This window comes from Henckelia pumila, chromosome 4 (genome assembly GCF_033568475.1).
Source record: "Henckelia pumila isolate YLH828 chromosome 4, ASM3356847v2, whole genome shotgun sequence".
Classification (NCBI taxonomy): domain Eukaryota; kingdom Viridiplantae; phylum Streptophyta; class Magnoliopsida; order Lamiales; family Gesneriaceae; genus Henckelia; species Henckelia pumila.
Genome location: NC_133123.1, coordinates 161,546,319 through 161,565,356, shown reverse-complemented (window position 1 = coordinate 161,565,356; position 19,038 = coordinate 161,546,319). Strand labels below are relative to the sequence as shown.

At 32.2% G+C, this 19,038-nt stretch overlaps 2 protein-coding genes across 4 annotated transcripts; one reads left to right on the top strand and one right to left on the bottom strand.

Moving 5' to 3' along the window:
• Nucleotides 1-1,564: 1,564 nt before the first annotated feature.
• Nucleotides 1,565-14,041, top strand: LOC140894664 (protein MICRORCHIDIA 6-like). Of its 3 annotated transcripts, none has more exons than XM_073303230.1 (21): nucleotides 1,565-1,701; nucleotides 4,113-4,484; nucleotides 4,714-4,788; nucleotides 4,896-4,930; nucleotides 5,398-5,476; nucleotides 5,577-5,666; nucleotides 5,741-5,816; nucleotides 7,767-7,845; nucleotides 8,753-8,881; nucleotides 9,097-9,195; nucleotides 9,322-9,423; nucleotides 9,513-9,650; nucleotides 10,370-10,462; nucleotides 11,284-11,335; nucleotides 11,425-11,536; nucleotides 11,799-12,055; nucleotides 12,290-12,402; nucleotides 12,519-12,595; nucleotides 13,004-13,046; nucleotides 13,545-13,677; nucleotides 13,776-14,041. In XM_073303230.1, exons 2-20 carry the CDS (start codon nucleotides 4,121-4,123, stop codon nucleotides 13,662-13,664), a joined length of 2,133 nt encoding a protein of 710 aa, XP_073159331.1. In that variant the 5' UTR covers nucleotides 1,565-1,701; nucleotides 4,113-4,120; the 3' UTR covers nucleotides 13,665-13,677; nucleotides 13,776-14,041. The 3 variants fall into 3 exon arrangements, with proteins under 3 accessions (XP_073159331.1, XP_073159330.1, XP_073159332.1); XM_073303229.1 differs by lacking the exon at nucleotides 1,565-1,701 and adding an exon at nucleotides 1,761-1,877; XM_073303231.1 differs by lacking the exon at nucleotides 1,565-1,701 and adding an exon at nucleotides 2,235-2,833.
• Nucleotides 14,042-18,036: 3,995 nt separating this feature from the next.
• LOC140862246 (uncharacterized) lies at nucleotides 18,037-18,888 on the bottom strand. Its single transcript, XM_073265251.1, has one exon. The coding sequence runs from the start codon at nucleotides 18,886-18,888 to the stop codon at nucleotides 18,037-18,039; it is 852 nt and encodes a 283-aa protein (XP_073121352.1).
• Nucleotides 18,889-19,038: the final 150 nt, after the last annotated feature.

Genomic DNA, 19,038 nt, shown 5'->3' with positions numbered 1-19,038 from the left:
AATATGTAAATACATTTGAATTTCCATGATATTGTACTTATTTTATATTTATACACACGCATGGTGTGTGCGTCGGTCGCTAGTTAATTTTTTTTATAATTCTCCTACCTTTATTATTGATGTCCTAGTTTCGGATCGTAATAACTCTACTTTCGATTTTTGTTGAATGAAATTTCTGTTTTTTGGGCTAAAAGACAAATAATAAATATCAAAAGAATAATATTTATGTTTTGAAAAAGGAAAAAAGAAAAAGTATTCACGGGACCGGTTATCTCAAACTCTACACCAAAAATAGCGTGAAAAGCTATTTTCGGACGCTTTCTTTTTCACCAAAATAGCGTTCCCTGACTCTGCACCAAATCAGGCTTTGAAAGTTTAAACGCAAATTGAATTGATGCAAAGCTTTTCAATTTTTTTTTAATAAAAAATATTTTATTTACTTTTTAACGATAAAAAATAATTGATAATTAATTTGGTGGATACTAATGTATCACATATGTAATAACTAACCAGCCATCTAGCAAACGCTTTGCGTGTGTAACACTAACACACGTATCTTTAAATTTTATTTTTAAATATTTGAATTTTTAAAAAATATATATATATAAAAAATAAATGAGACATAAAAGTTTAAAAATTAAGAAGCAAATATAACGTGTAGTGGGAAATTGAGGGAGAAAATGGGTGAAAGTGGTTTAAGGATAATTCAGTTCTAACACATAAAAAAACAAACAGTTATTCTAAGGCATGAATCTATTATAATATAAAAAGATAGAAAAATACGTAATGAGTATTTTAAGTTAATTTCTTTTGATTAATAATTTAAAAATATATTGCTTCAAAAAAATAAAAAAATATAACAATTTCGAAAATTAACCAATGTTTTAACGAAACAATATAATTTCTAATTAAACGTTCAAGCACGCCATTTAATTATACTTATGTTATTATTAATAAAATTTATAAATAGATGTCTGATCTATATTTTTTTATGTATATTTATTTTTAAGAATAAAAAAATAGTAAATGAATAATTTAAATGAATGATTGATTGATATAACAGTGTCATAGAATTTATGAACATGTAATTTACAATGATTTGTAAAATATTTATTTAATAAAATAATTAAAAAAAATCTATAAATCAATTTTGTGATACAAAATTTTTATGAGACTCAATTTATAAAAAAAATATTATTTTTTATATCACAAAATAGTATTTATCGCCGTAAATATAATTATACGAACCAGATCGGTCGATTAGTTGGGCTGTGACAATCACACTAAAAATAGATTTCTCGGTAGAGACGTGCAGAGCGCAAGAGTTACCATTTATGTTAAAAGAAATTAATGAACGCTAGCGAAAAAATGTACACGTTTTGTATGTGTAAAAGAAAAATTTTTATATTTATATATATTTTTTAAAAAAAATTAAAACATGGAAAAGTAAAAGAGATTAGTGGGTAGTTGAGTTTGGTGTTCTGGTTAATTTTTATATAATAGTTTAGAAGCATAGATGAGGAAGGGTATTTTGGTCAATGAAAAAGGGGAGAGAAACGGAAAAGGTAACACGCCATAAAGTGTGATCAATGAAAGCAAGATTACTGCTGATAGCTAGCTGGAGGGAGAATGGAGTGTGGAAGAAGCAAAGGCATAATGACCCCACCCGCATATGATTGAAGCGCATCCCGAAGCCACCAGGTATATTCTGGTGTCTTACTTTGAGTTTCGATGATTTGTAGCCTGAAAAGATCAAAGAAAGAATGTTGGGTTTTGTTGCTTTTGAAATCTGGATTTTTTTTTATTTTGGTGTGAAAGATGGGAAAAAAAATGAAGGGAAATGGCTGAAATGCTCGACAATATGATTTTTGAAAGTGGTACAGTTTTTTAGAGTAGCCACGCTAACGTGGTTTATTTTCAGCTTGTGCGGAGAGTGTGATACTTGTTTGATTTTATTTTTCTGAAGAATATTTTCAGTATATATAGAAGTCACGTTGATGTGCTGCTGGTTAGCAAGATCGAGCCCGGAACACTGAGTTCCATACATGGAGCTGCTGTGATACAGTGATGTTGAGTTATAATATATAACGTGCTGGTGGGCCACAAAATGTATAGTTTAAAAAACTATTTTTTTTTTACAATAGAGTTTAAAAAACTATAAAATAGTAGAATCGATGGTGACATTTGGTGGGATTTTTCTGTTTGGGATATTTTGTATTAGAAGAAGATGGACTTTTATTGAGCTGAAGGATGAGCGTGAGAATGGATTAGCCGGAACACAGAGTAGCACCTTCGTTTCTAACTGAAAAATGAAGGAGAAAGCGCTGATGGAAAATGGAGGTGAAAAAAAAAGAGAGAAGAAAATGAGTGGAAATAAGAAAATGTTTAGATGGAGACCGCAGGCCCTTGGTCAAAACCGTACATATTCTTTTTTAAATTCAGGGCATGTTGGGTGTGTGGCACAACTAAAACTAAATTTATTTAACCAAAACCAAAACTGGTCAAAGAGACGAAAAATCAAACCGAAAAAACCGAAAGTTTTTTTGGTTTTAACCAAAATTCGGAGACCCGTAATTTTTCCCCTTTGATAGTCATGTAGTTATTAATAAATTATGGAATTCTCTTCCAAATCCTGCAAAACAAACCACTACTATAAAATTGTACTACTAATTGTTCTACTAATTTCATGTGTATGAGACTAGTCAAGGGGTGTCAGGTAGTGTTGAGGACTGCTCGTAGAAAGCACTTTTGATCTTTTCCTTCAAATTTTGTGAAGAAAAAGCTCAAAAATCCTACAAACAATCCCAAACACTGACTCAATCGCTTTAACAATGTAAGGTGATATATAGCTCTGCATTGGGTACTTGACAACTTGTCTAGCTAGAATGACTGTTTTGGGACAAACTACTGACTGCTAGGGAGGATTCAGTAAATTGGAAGTATGGAGACTAACTGACTAACCTTGGAGGATAATCGTTCTAAGTTGAGTACAAATAAGATAAGATACATCCATTGATGTAAGGGTAATGATCATGGATGACGTATACAACTGATTGTAAAAAATTTGAATGTCAATTTGATTAGACAAAAAGATAGAAGGGCATTAATATATAAATACTTCAAACTTTAAAGCTTTGTCTAATTAATATGTACTTTAGAGTAAAATGCTCTTAGAAAATACTGCTTTCTCAAATGCTTTAAAGAAAGGTCTTTTTCTGTATGTACTAATATGGTATCGGATGTCTCTAATTATTGTGTCAAATTCCATGTGATATTTTTTTGTAAGAAGTTATATATTCATTTAATGTTATGAGTAGAAATTATTTTATTTATATGTATTGACGGAAAGAAAACATGTTCTGCAATATGGGATGGATGTTTTTTAATATTTTTCCGGTTCAGAATGACACTAAACCAAATGGTAAGAGCAAATATTCTGCTATTTGGCTAGGGTAAAAATCGAGAATGACCATTCGGTAGTAAAAATCGATTGTCTTCAGACAAGAACGTAGTCCTTATTACTGAAGTTAAATGTTTAGGATTATTGTCAAGTAATGCTACGCGGGGCATATGAGAAATCATATTGATATCCTTTTGTGATGAGGCATGATTATAATTACGTGAAGTCGATGTTATGCAATTTTCTACCGAATACAATCACATGTATTACGTATAAGGTTTTTTAATTTGGATTATGAAGTCCTTGTTATGCAAATGTCATATTTTGTTGAAGAAATGAAAACTAGATTATTGAGTATGCATGGTTTACGTGAGGAGGAGAAATTTGTTTTAAATACATCGCGCCACGCCTTGTTGCCAAATGACTCCAAGCTTCCAACTATGGGAGATGGAGAGGTCTCAAGTTTGAGACTTTGTTGCGTAAGAAAACCCCTTCACCCCATTGCATAAAACAAATGAAAGAAAGGATCTGGATTTTCATCTAGATATTTTTTTAAAAAAAATTAATTCAGTCCTCTCTGCTTATTGTTTATTGCCTTTTACTGCCATCTAGGTTATCTATTTTTCTTCTCGTTGGTTTTTCCCTAAAATAAAGCTACAATCTTCTCTTGATATGTTTAGTAACCATTGGTCTATATTTTTTTCCTTTCCAGTCCATAAAATGTGGTTTGCAAAAATTAATTTAACTAGCAACCACAGTCTTGGAGAACTTGGTGCAGAAGCTGATAAGTTCGAGCACAATTCGGGAAGAAGATATTTGCAACAAAATGAGAACCCCGAATTTGATTTGACCGCCAATCAAGAATCTAATTCGAATCTTAACGGTCATGCGTGTGAGGAGAACAGAAGGTCAAGTGTTGCAAATTCAACGCATGGTGGTGCAAGTGCTTGGAATCAAGAGCAGGGCCCGAATGATGATACAAACCTTTGCTCCACATCATCAATATATCTAACCCCCCTTTGTCGGCAGTTCTGGAAAGCTGGAAACTATGATGACAGGCTTACTTCTGAGCCTAGCTGTCAAAGTATTTTGCTCTCTAAAATAATCAAAGTTGATCTTTTTAACAGATGATCTTGACATTGAAATAGGCAAACTTTAATTCATTACTTTAAGAAAATGGCTTTGACAATTACCAGTTTATCTTACCTTACTTGCGAGTTCTGTGTATTTTGGGCTAATGATGTTTTTCAGCTTTGATTAGAGTGCATATTTTCTGTCACTTTGTCATCTGAAATCATCTTTTTCATCGACAGATGGCACAAGTTATCTTCGTGTTCACCCCAAATTTCTTCATTCAAATGCTACTTCACATAAATGGGCCTTGGGTGGTATGTGCTGCTCATGTTGTTTTCTGGTTGAGCTGCTTAAACATATCATATTGGATAGTTCTGAAAGATGTTTACTCGTCCTTATTTTACTTGTCCCATGTTTACAGCCTTCGCAGAGCTTCTTGATAATGCTGTTGATGAGGTAATCTTTCGAGAGTATTTTTATATGTCCATTTTATCCTTTTGGTACTTGGACTTATCTGATCATTGCTCTTTGCTGCTTTAAATGGTTGACATCTCTGATTCAGTGAACTTCTTTAGTATTGCTTCTTCTACTTTAATGCATCGGCTATGCTCCAACATGATGATGGATGAATTAATTTTTTTAAATTTTCTCTCCCTCAACATGGTCTCTCTCCATCAGTTTTAGGTTAAAATAAGTTATTTCATTCTTTTTGGATCATGCAAATTTTTTTGCTTATTTCATGCATATGCTTATCAGTGATCAAGATGAACTGAACTTAGCATCATTTTTGGTTCTGGGTGAGGTTGAATTGCCATATAGGGTGTCTTGATGGAACATTTTTTAAGGTTGATTGTTAGACAACTATTTTGTACAGTTTGTGCCTTATTGATACACGTTTTGTATTTTTTGCAATTTATTTGTAGATAAAGAATGGAGCAACTTTTGTCATTATCGATAAAACCTTGAACCCCAGAGATAAAACTCCTGCTTTGTTAATTCAAGGTATTGTATACCTTCACTTAGCTACTTCACTATTGTTACATTGGCGTTAAAACCTTGACGTAAGGTTGGATAACTGTGAACTATGATGATTTTCTATTAGATGATGGTGGCGGAATGGACCCAGAGTCAATGAGGCGTTGCTTAAGTTTTGGATTTTCGGATAAGAATTCGAAAACTGCTATTGGACAATGTAATAATTATGATTAATATAATTTTTTTATATTTTTATGTTTCATGACGAGATTCTAATACGTAGCCTTGCAGATGGAAATGGATTTAAGACGAGCTCTATGAGACTCGGGGCTGATGTTGTTGTGTTAAGTCGCCATATGAAAGACAGGTTCCCTCTTGCTTTCTTTGAAAACCATGATGTGCTCTCTCTATATGTTCTTTTGCCCGCACATTATCTTTTCCATCTCTTCCTGGTGGTGTGACTGAATACCCCTCTTCATCTGAATAACTTTTGATAATTATATTTTTAATGTCACATGCGTCTTTATTTTATAAAATGTGAATTTAAACTATGTGAATGTGGCCTTGAAGTCATAGTTACTTATTCAGTTTCTTGCGTGAAACATGATAAGGTTGTAAGATGCATTAGTAACTTGAAGTCAAATGTCGCAACATTGGCTTCTCCAAATGTGGAGAAAAATAAATTTTTATTGTTCGGAAAGCCGTACATGTGGTCTGTGGCACCGTTTGGTTTGAGTGATAGAATAAGTAATCCATAGATAAGTAATATAATGTAAATTAAAAATAAATAAGAAAAAATAGTTAATACATTATTTGATTTGATGGATAGATTATAATTTATTTGATTTAATTGATGTAAAATTATCAATTAATAAATAAATAAATAATATGACGAAAATATGACGAAATTAATTGGGATAAGTTATACATAGATTAATAACACATCAAACCAAACAATGCTCAAGAGAATAAAATTCGTCCTTGATTATTTTTCTCTACATTGAACTGAGTTTATAGACAAATCTAGTTACAAATGATAGAAACAAATCAAAAATCAAATCCTCTTTTCAAGGGATTTTCCCAAGTATCCTAATTTATCAATACACACAAAATCAGCCCAAAAATTAAAGAAACATATTATATGTTTCCACATGAGAGAATCCAAAATAAAATATAGGAAAAGCTAGTTAAATATCCATATATGAGCCATCAGTCTCATGCTAAATATGGACCACAACAGTATCTGCCATCAGTTAGTTCAACATCCTTATACGATCCATCTGTCATCAGTTGGTTTACCATCCATAAACTAGCTATCAGCCATCAGCCCTTCAGCCTCATGCTAAATTAAATTTTCTACCCCAGCAAGATGGGAAATATAAGTTTTTCGTTGGAGAATCATGCATCATCATCATCATCATCATCATCATCTAAACGACCATGCGAAGTATGCTATTATTGAAAACATAAAAATATAATGAGGAGAGCTAAGTGAAGACCGCCTAGGCAGAACAAAACCTAAATCTGAGACCGAAAACGTCTTAAACTCCTTATGCTTCCCAATCCAACTAGGGGCTGGAAACTTGATCTTATCCCATCTTCAAGCGATTCTTCTAGATTGTAAAAAATCCTCCTATTTATCTCAAACCAAACTACCAACAAATTAAATGAACTACCACCAAAATCAAAAATCACGATTAAAAACTATAAAACCAATTTAAACAATTAAAATTCTAATCCAATAAAATTCTCCAAATAAATATACTAAAATGTAATCTCATCAAGAAGCTTCATTGTTCAGTTTGGGCTTGTTCCCTAAGCTAACTACAGCTTTTATGGACAAATTAGATGGCCTTATGCCCTATTGCCTTTTTTCAGGAGTGCAAGCGAGATTAAGCACATAAAATGAGGGATAAGCTTATCACTGTATGAAGTTGTGAAAAGGAAACTTACTAGTGCATTTTTCGTCATACCCATGAACCATAACTAATAACTTGTGTACTTTCTCTTTGTATCATTTCTCACTGACCATAGATGGTCAATTATTTTTGGCAGTTTTGTAGAATTAGAACTATTTTTAACATTTAGAAAAAAGGAATGTTTGGTATTCTGTCAAAGCTAAAATTTTTTGCAACTCATATCGAGTAGAGATTTCTCATTTTTTGCTGTATGTTGCTACTATAATTAGCTGTCATTCATTTAATATTTTCATAAGTTAATAATCATCTTAAAAAACTTGAATAAATTCTCGTGTTTCCTTGCACAAAATTGTTTATTTATTATCATGGTATATTTTGACTTAATTTTTCTTGATCAGGAAACTGACACAAAGTGTAGGTCTTCTATCTTATACATTCTTGATGCAGACAAGGCAAGATAGTATAGTGGTCCCCATGGTACTTGATGATGTAGTTTGATCTATACTGTTATGCAGGCTCTGATCTTTTTGTCGTGATTTCCTCTTGAATGCAGAATCAATCCAAGTTAGCCGATAGAAAATTACAAGTTTCTATTTATCTTTGCTTTTCGTTAGAGTTTCCTTTGTGCTCAAATTACATGCACTGTTTTGGTGACAAGTTTCATTCAAGACCTTGATGGTCTTCAGAGTTGTCTTTGATAAGTTTTCATGCTTCAAAATCGAAGAAAAAATCAAAGTTTTTCAATGGGACACTTGTACCATGTGAAACGTATCGAATCTTGCTTCTTCGTAATGACAATTTCTATTTAACATCATTACATGACTCTGATTATCTCTAGTGTTTATAGTTTGAAGCAAAAACTTTATATGAAAATTCTCATTGGATATATTGTAGTTTTAATCCATCTCGCATGTCAACATCTTCTATTGTGGAAACAATTTGGGAAGATTTTAAGGTTTCATGGAACAAGCTTGGGAAACTTGTGATAGCATGAAATGAGAAACTTACAAGATGTGATATAGTTATCAATTCTTTGCTTCTAAATCAATGTCTTAATGTCCATTTATTGAGAAAAGAATTATAATAAATCTTGGTTGTTATCTCCAAAGCTTAAAATCTTGGTTGGTATTCTTAGATATTTTAATGCATACAATTATGATTTCCTCGTAAGGACACTGTTATTGCGAGAGGTTAATAAGGGTATTAAGAAGAATTTATTCTCTTTTTATTATTATTAATTTTCAGAAGAACTAAACTTCATATGATGTGTTTTCAATCTTCTTGTTTCTGAAGTAAGACGTAGCTGTTCTTTTTCATGTTTCAATGTGTTCTTTTTCAATATTATAAATTTATAATATGTAAGGGCTGTGCCTAAATTATGCAGGTTGATTATCAGTTTAACTTACACACGGGTACCTGGAATATATTGTATGATGAAGATCAATTTAAGAACAATCTTCGCATCTTGTTGCAGTGGTCTCCATTTACTACAGAAGCTGAACTTCTGAAGCATGTACGCCATCTAACTGAACTAGTTCTTTCCTCTTCTCTTTTTTCAACCATTACCTTTTCCAGCAGCCCTTTTATGCGTGAGGGTGTCTAACAAAGTTATTTCTTATTATTTTTGTGATATCTGCTATTGTGTTCCCTATACACACAGATTTCCGTTTGAACCATTATCTTTTGAACTTAACTTCATCGTCACCTTTGCTTTCCCCTGTGATACAGTGTGATGACATCGGCGGTAATGGTACAAAGATAATAATTTACAACCTATGGCATAATGATGAAGGTAAACTGGAGCTCGATTTTGAGTCAGACCTAGAGGTTCGCTTTACTCCTTTGTTAACTTCTATCAAAGGATTTGCTGCGACCTTTTACTTCATTTTTCCCTCTTTGATTATCATATTGCATCGATATTGTTGCTTAGCTTCATTTAATTAATGGTCTCAGGATATTTATGTGTCGGGAAAGGGCAAAAGTTCAGCAAAAGTTGGTTCTCGGACGGAAGTAAATGAACATCATCTTGCTAATTGTCTTTGCTACTCGCTCCGTGTATGTTTGTAATATTCGTTTTTGCATAAACATGTACATAAAAAACCATTGCTTTCTAAGTTCTAACTCTCAGTTTCCTATTCATACAGGCATATTTATCTATTTTATACTTGCGCATTCCAAAAAAGTTCTTTATATTATTGCGTGGGCGAGTTGTTGAGTATCATAACATTGCCGGTGATCTCAAATTTCCAGAATTCATATTATACAGACCCCATAATGTTGAGGTAAATTCAAGTTTTGGCAAACTCGTATGATGGTTGCATGGCAGTAGATGTGCACTTATTTCAAATACTCCTAGGTACACAAAGATGCAAAAGTTACATCGGACATCGGGTTCCACAAACAATTATTAAGCTGCTAATAATTCTAGGAGTTTCTTGCACCAAGAAGTAGTCTTTTGGGTGTGGTTTCTAATCTTGGGCTTATACACTAATAATTCTAGGAGTTTCTTGCACATATATAATAATATACAGACATATTTAGGAAAAGTTTGTTTGTTTTTTTTTTTAAAATAAAAAAACCTGGTCGTGGTGGTGTGTGGGTTGGAATTTTTAGGCAGGCTTTAAAGCACCTATATTATTTAGATAGGGTCGAAGAGGTAATTCTCTCTAATACAAATGATGCATTATTTCAACTTGGAAGCAAGATTTTATTTTGAACACCACTTTCTTAACCTGATTTTGACTTGCTAGTTGCTGCCATTTCAAGCAGCAGATTCACTTGAGTTTTTTTGCATCTTCCTCAAACTTATGCAAAGTAGTTCATCACTGTATGGGCTTTAATAGTTCCATTACTATTCAGTGTCACTGTCTTAAGTCCGAAACTGGGCATCTAATGACTTTGTTCATCACACACACGCACATGAATCACCTTTTTTTCATGGCTGTTGGACTCTAATATAATACAAGTTCGCGCTGCAACAGAGTTTATTTGCTTCTTGTAGGATTCAGTCACCACTACAATTGGATTTTTGAAGGAAGCTCCCCGAGTAAATGTTCACGGTTTTAATGTCTATCACAAGAATAGATTAATATTGGTAACTGCGCTTACTGATTATGACACATTTGGCACTTAACATTCAAATAAATTGCATTCCGAAGTGTAGGCAGTGATTTAAATGATAAGCTGATATGCTTAACGTGAATTTGTCATTGTAAATAGCTGATCAATCTAGACATGGTCTCATCAACTCCGAATAATAGCAGCCTTCCTGATTCCCTGTATACAAGCAATGCAATATTCATGTTCATATACATGGTGCTGTCCGATTGTTTATGTAGATAGCTGTCTTGGTTGCTGTTTGTACTCTTCATATTTGGCATGTGGCAAGAGTTAATTCCTTTTATCGGATGCTGGTTTTCATCGGTTGAGAAATTTTTAGACTTCCGGTTTATTTTCTTGATGGTGAAAGATGTGCAGTCCCCACATGTTAAGCAAGTGTACTTTTTTTTTCTTTTCTTATGTGCTGCTCACTGAGTGCATGCATGCTTTGGAAGCTACACATCTCGGGTGAAAAGCTTGGAAGTGATTTTTAACATGATGATACTTTGTAGTTTCGGTGGTGCTGGTGATGACGACGACGATGAGATGATGACGATGATTATTATTATTATTATTATTATTTAACTTTAGATTTTAGGAGAAGTTTTGGAACAATCTATTTTCAGCCTGTTCATTTATATTAATTTTCAGTCGCAGTCATGTGCAGTGCCCAAAGATTGGTCCTGCACCCTCCTCCCTAATAAAAGGAGAGGAAAGAAAATAAGGAAGCACACATTCACTAAATAAATAGAAATGTGTTGCATGAATGATTATTTTACCTTAATCTTACATGTTGTTACTGTCTCTTGATTGCAGCCATTTTGGCACGTCGTGTCCTATAGAAAAAGCAGAGGCAGAGGGGTTGTGGGTAAGAATTCTGAAAATTTCTGTTCTCAGGATCTCATCTTCAATCATGCGAGAACTAAGATCTGCATGACTTGTTACTGGACATGGCAGGTGTTTTAGAAGCAAACTTTATTCAGCCGATTCACAACAAACAAGACTTTGAGAAAACTCCTGTTTTTCAAAAGCTTGAACACCGCCTGAAACAAATGACACAAGAATACTGGTAGGTAATTATTTGAGGAAAATTAGACGAACAAATATTTTTGACTGATGTAGATCACTTGTGAACGAGCAAAGCAACTATTTGAGATTTAGTATATCCGTTTTTTCTTGTTTACTACAAAGCTTAAAGACTTGGAGCAATGCATTTTTAATCTGTGGAGGCTCGTATGACTCGTATCAGAGCTGCGATTACTGTTATTTTGTTTGCTCAGTCATTAAATAAAATGATTTTTCTTACAATTATCATTGTTGAACTTCAACAGGGATCAGCATTGTGGACTCATTGGTTATCATAATGTTAGGAAAAGACCTCAGGCGACAGTGACGCCTCAAGCTGATTCTGATTTTAGTCCACGTTGTATACATCAACCTAACCTGTTAGGCACCAACCCCTCCGTTGCTGTTAGTCCAAAACTACCTGCAGCTACCGGAACTGTCCCACATGAAACAAATATTTCTTCGGATATTGGGGCAGCAAAGTTTGGAATTTCAGTACAATCCTTACATCAGAATTCACCAGGTAAGAAGAGTAGCTGTGCTGTGATCTACTAATAAATCTAGCGATGGAGCATTTGGTTTTTCGGGATTCAAGTCCTGGGATTTGACTCATATGAAGTGCAGCCCGGCTAATTATATAAATATCATTCACTGCATTACTGATGCTCGAGCTTTTGTCCTTCAATATTTTTTGTCCAAGTGACTCTCAATTGGGAGGTACAAATGATCTAAAGCTCGTGCTTTCAATTCTGCATAGGAGTGCCTCTGAAGAGGAAAGAAGTTGATCACGTTGAAGAGCCTGAAAGTGTGAAAAGGACAGGGGTGATAGGTTCCCCAACAATTGACACGATACTTGGTGGAGATGTACAGGTGTTCGACTGTTCGTCCATTTGGAATGGTTTTTCAACCATTATGGCCATCACAAAAAACTCGTTATCCATTTAAAATTATGTGTCTTGATCGAATTGCAATTTTTTTTCTCGCAGCATGTTCAAACTCCTACTCAGTTGGAAAACCAAAAGGCTACTAACCTTATTTTTGAAAACAGAAGACTACTTGCGCTGTAAGTCTTCAATTAGATGAACGTAGTTCATGATTATTAATCTCAATTCTCGTGGAAAGCAACAAAAAAGTCTGGCTTGTATTTTCGTCAAACACGAGGTGTGAGGCAGTCATCGTTCTTTAAATTAAAAACATCAAAATTTATCGGGTAGTTTTTTTTTTTTTTTTTAAATTCTTTTTGCAAAATATCCTCCGAACTACATTCATTACGGTCTTAATCATATTTCCTGGTCAATCATTCCTCCGAACGAAAAGATGATTGGTGTTCGCTTTACCTATTGCCGATATCAAAATCTCACCAAGCTCCGTTTAACTTGAGCATGCATGCTTGTGTTTGCTTTACCTATTGCCAATATAAAAATCTCACTGAGGTCCCTTTAACTTGAGCATGTATGCTTTTGTATTTTAGATGTGAAGAATATGAGAAGATGGAGGAAGCTCTCAACAGAAAGGTACTTCTATCTACTTAATAATGGTCCCGGCAATAAGATTTTCTCCTCAAATTTTTTTAAAAAAAGAAAGAAAGAAACAAAACTTGCTTTTATGTGAGTAGTGACACTATTGATATAAACATCATCCGTCATAGCTTACTTCATGATTTGAGTCCAACACTTGACGTACAATACATAATTTATTTCTCGTGTCTCTCGTCCCTTGCAAGGTTCTGTTTGGGAGCACTAAACCTAGGAGATCGGTCATTTTTTACAGATCTTGTTCTTATGACAATGATAAAGTGAACTATCCATTTCCCCTGGTTTTTGTTTCTGTTTAGTGGGATGTTGTTGTTGCTTGTTTGCTGGAGGGGAAAATGTCTTTTTTACCATTAGTTTTCGTAACCAAATTATATCCTTTTTCAGTTTTAACAAGGTCTATGCTTTCATTATTTATGGATATTAGTATTTTTATTCTCCAAGAGAATCTGCGAGAAGACTTGGTGGTTGATTGTGTAGGCAGAGTTCCTAACAACGGAGCTACAAGAAGCACAACTCGAGTACGCACGCCTTCTGCTGGAATCGGATTCGTTGGAGAACACTAAATTTGAAACTATAGTCATAGAGATAGAGGACTAGTCTTTATCTAACTGTAAGTAGCTTTTTGAATGGTTAATCCAGAATTATCAAAGTATATGCTGAAGAGTGAATGTATAAGAAGATTTGGTGGTTGGTTGTGAACTTGTGTAGGTGCAGCTTCTTAGAATGGAGCTATAAGAAGCGCGACTCGAGTACGCACGCCTTCTGTTGGAATCGGATTCCTCGGAGAACTCTAAATTGGAAAATATAGTCATAGAGATAGAGGACTAGTCTTTAACACACTGTAGCAGTACATGGTAGCATTCTGAAAGGTGAATTCATAATTATTAACGTGTAATTATGCTGCAAAGTTTTGAATGTATGAGACATATGTGCCAGGTTCGGAATATTTCGAGTATTTACACAACATTTGATTAGTTTTTGTTGAATGCAATGTCGACGTTGATCATGTGACATGTGAGGTCCGTATGTTATATAAACGGATAGACTTTACTTAACTAATTAAAATTGGACACTCGGTTTAACATGTAATCGAATTAAAATTGAATTTTTGGATGTAGTATGAGAGTATTATTCTTGTGTTAACATCTCAATCTTTCTTTTTTAACTAGCATTTCTCCAGACATGTTTTTTTGGTATGAAACATGAAATTTAATCCTTTTCATTTTAATTAAAAATAAGTGTTTAAAAATAAAATGTGAAGGGGTCATTTTATTAAAGAGTAAAAATTATTTTGGTAAATGAACTATTGATAAAATGTTAAATTAGTATATGAACTATTGAAAATGATTTAATTGGTGTATGACAAAACTCAAAAGTCAATTTTGCCTTTTACTTAAATTGTTTTTAATTTGAATATTTTTATTAAATTGATTAATTGAACTATATACATATTTTTGTCTTTTAAATTATTATATTATATTAATTACAATTGTAAATATAAATTCATATTTACTAATTACTATACTATGAAAAGAAGATTATATCATGTATACGAAAGTATTCAACAAATTAGTAGATCATAAATAAAAAGACACACATATAAATCATTTTTAATTTGATTAATATAAATAATAATATTATAACATAGATAAACAGAAAAATATCTTTTATTATATATTTTTAATATATATTATTTTTGAATATATAATTTATCAATTGTTATATATATGTGTGTGCATTTTGTATTAATTAATTTTTACAATATTTCGTACAATGAGTACAATCTTTTTTTATAATATAAAATTTAAATAAATATACATTCATGCTTATAATGGTATTGATAAAATAATTTTGAAAAATAAAATGTATATAAACAAAAATATTAAACTTTAAAATAATGTAGGTAAAAGGTAAAATTGACTTTATAAATTGATTATGTATCAATTAAATCATTTTCAATAGTTTATGTACAAACTTGACATTTTACCAATAGTTCGTATATCAAAATGAATTTACTCTTTTATTAAATGCAGTAATGGACTAGACTTCTTGAAGATATTTTCCATGTACTAAAAGATCAAGCCAAATATACTTTTGATTCCTCAAATCGTTTGGAAATATTCGGAACCTTAATTTAATATATGAGCATCAAATTTATTTTATGCATAGACAAAAAATGTACTTTCATATTTAAATTTTTTATAATAAAATATGTATATTATTTGAGTTGGAAGATAAATTTGTTATAATTCATGAATCTCGAATTCAAAATCTCGTTTGTAAATTGAAACATAGGATAAATCATAAATATTTTCCAAATTCTCTGTCTAGCACATTTTTATCTTCCATGTTACCTAAAATTTAGCCCTATAGGCATGAACGTGATTAAATGTCTATATTCTATGTTTTTGTTTTGTCCATTTCAGACGTTCAGCCTTTATTTTTGGGGCTTTTACGGTTTTACCCAACATAATCCATATGTTTTGGTTTTGCAACATTCTGTTATTTATATAATTTTTATGGAAAGAACCGATCCATATCTGGTGTATATTTTTCCATGATCAAGTTGAAATTTCATATCATAAAATTGAAAATCGAAAATTTTGTGTTTAACTATATGATATACCTATTTTCATTTCGAATTATTTGTTTATGTATCGGGCACTTATATTTTCCGTTATAATACATTGGATTTATGTATCTTGACTTCTTGATGGACCAATTTGTCACTATTGGTTTTTTTTTTGGTCAAAATAATTACATCTAATTAAATACACCCCAAAATAAAACACAAAAACTTATGTGAGATGATATCACGGATCAATTTTATGAGATAAATTTTTTATTTGGGTCACCCATAAAAAAATATTACTTTTTAATGTTCTTAAAAGTCTCCTAGACGATTTTTCTTTTTAGCCTAAATATCTAATTATTCTAGTCCATTCCATCTTCATATTTCTTCTATAATTCTTTTTTTTTTATCTAATTTACATGACAAAGTGTTGTTTTTTTTCAAGTATAAATATCTAATTATTCTTGTTCATCTTAATATTTTTTCAATAATTCATCGTTATCGAATTCAACCCGAAATACATGACATATTTCTCGTTTTATAAAAATACAAATTGATGGACAAATATGTCAAATAATTTTTTTAAAAAAATTATAAAATATTATATATTAATCTAGGCGGCCGACTAGGCGGATTTTGAGGCGTCTAGGCGACGATTAGAAGGCTTAGAGGGCCAATTAATGTAATAACTCCCAAAAACTTCAACTGTCTAAAAATCGAGATGGTGGACAATCGTCTAGCGCCTAAGCGGTCCTAGGCGTTGTCTTTTAAAACACTTAGATATTTAGGCTAAAAAGAAATACATGCAGGGTTGACCAATATCGTTGATAATGATAAATGAGTCTGTTTCACAAAAAATTTACTCAACGTAAAATCATTGTTCCACCTGATTTATATACCCTTACAAACATATCTATAAAAAACATGATTCAAATATCAAATATATTTTAGACCACATATTTTCAAATATTAGATATAAAACCTTATATTAGAAAGGTAAATACTAAATATGTTAGAGATTTTAAAACATAGAGGTGAAATATGTTTTATTTTTAAGAAAATAAAAATATATATTAATATATACTAACCTATTAATATATTATTAAATTTGTTATGAGACGATGTCACATATATTTACTCGTGAGAGAGTAAACATTGATCATATTTAAAAAATAATAATATTTTTGACGTAAAAATTAAATTTTTTCATGTTGACCTAACTATAAGATCTGTATCACAAAATTAACCCATAAAAATGTATAGGAGTTCTTATGTTAATACATTGTAAGACTTCTATACTTTTTCATCTTTCATAAAAGGTAGACGCAATCAGCCTAAGCCACATGTAAAAGTTTTGCACGATCCAAGATTTTTCCAATTGTCATATATCATAAATATTTCATTGTAAAATTTGGTTGATGTAAAAGTTACGAAAATTTATAACTTTAGTCTGAAATTTGTCATTTTGATTTTTTATGTTTTCATATATTAGTCTTATACGTCAGTTTTATCATTTTTAACTTTTGTCACACTGACGTACAAACAATGGAAATGCAAAGTGACATATACACGGATAACAAAAATCATTTTCCATAAAAGTTAAGCGACGGAGTTTTAAAAAAAAAAAAAATTTAAACGACGGTGTATATTTTCTCATAAATACTCCCTCCGTTCCATATATAATGTCTTGTTTTCCTTTTTCATATGTCCCAAATATATAGGCATATACTATATTTAGTAAGCTTTTATTACTCTATTTTACTATTATACCCTTATTTAATTTGAGCTTTTTGCTATTAACTAGTTTTTGGAAAATACATAAACATGTTATTAATTGTATTCTTTATATCTTAGAAAATGTGTAAAAAAAATAGACATTCATCTTTCGCTCAACAAATCTGGTATACATTTAATCATCCGCATCTCCTACATCCTAATTCATCTTGTGAACAATCGGCCATGAGTGAAGATTTTGGAAAAAACTCAAACTCCATCGGTTTTGCAAAAAGTGAATGCGCAAGTAATATAGACAATCTTGGCTCAACAAAAGGTGCGAGACAATTGCTTGATTTGAATGTCCCACCAAGATACGATGGCTATATTTCCACTTCTCAAGAGTATGAACGTACGATATCTCGGATGCTAAATATTTATTTGCCAAAATGTCATGAGAGCAAAGGTTCTGCAATGGCTTCTCGAAAAAAATGGAGTAAGCAGATTCTTAGATGATTGGTTTTTGGATTGTATTAGCATTTTTGTATTTAAAATTGCAATATGTACATATGATTATGGAAATATCGAGATCTGTGGCCATGGTTTTTTTTATTCTTTGTGTATTTTATAATATTCCAATGAATAACATATTCATATTAAATTGAGGCACAGATGATTTTATAATCAATTAAGATATGTCTTTGCCATTTCTAAGATTTCATATTCAAACTCAATACATTTTGGCAGTTCTCCCATCCTAATCAGTTTCTGTTTGTTCATATGTGGAATCTTGTACTGATTACCACCCAAATTCTTCATCACCTCAACCATACATGATTGCAACGACAAAAATACATTATTCAAATCTTTGGGAGGAAATGTATTGAAAGCACTCTCCACTGCTATAATAAATTCTTCGACGGTTGACGGAGCTTCTTGATGTTGAAGCGAGTCAATGGCTCTAAAGAAACCGAGATCCAAAACATTCAAATCAGGACTATTCGGAGGTTGACAACGTAAACGAATATCGAATCCATCTTTTTTTGCCTCCTCTACAAACTCGACATCATTAACATCCAAATGTGGCTTTGCATTGTCTTGTTGAATAAAGATGGTCCTAGAACTTGAGCGTGGCCATTTTTCCTTAATTGAAGGCAACAACTTATGAAGGATATATGATCGAATGACATCTTTAGTTATCGATGCGATCGGCTTCGTCTCCAAAGTCCCTGCTGCACGGTTTTTACTTCTCCTCTTGGCAGGTTCATGAGACACAAATGGCCATATTCCAATTTTCCCATTGAATTCGTCGCCTGTAGTCTCATCAAATCGAGGACGAGCAACAGCAGCTAAAAACATTATCTTTGTAATAAAACTTTTACTTTTGCATGTGCGGAAGGGCTCGATCTCATCTGCGTGGAGATAATACTTTTCACATGTTTTCGTCAAATAAAACCACTTTTCATCAATATGAATGTGATCGTGCATGTTAATAAAAATAGGTCTACTAGTAATTGTACTTTCCTGATCAACCATTGACAAGCAGAACTCCAACCTTGCCCTTCTGTTGTCATCTGACAAACATGGTTTAACTGGATTTGAATGTGGCCGAATATTTCCGTCTTTTATTCTCCTATGCACGGTCGTTTTTGACAAATTCAAAGCTTTTGATAAGGATCTTATATT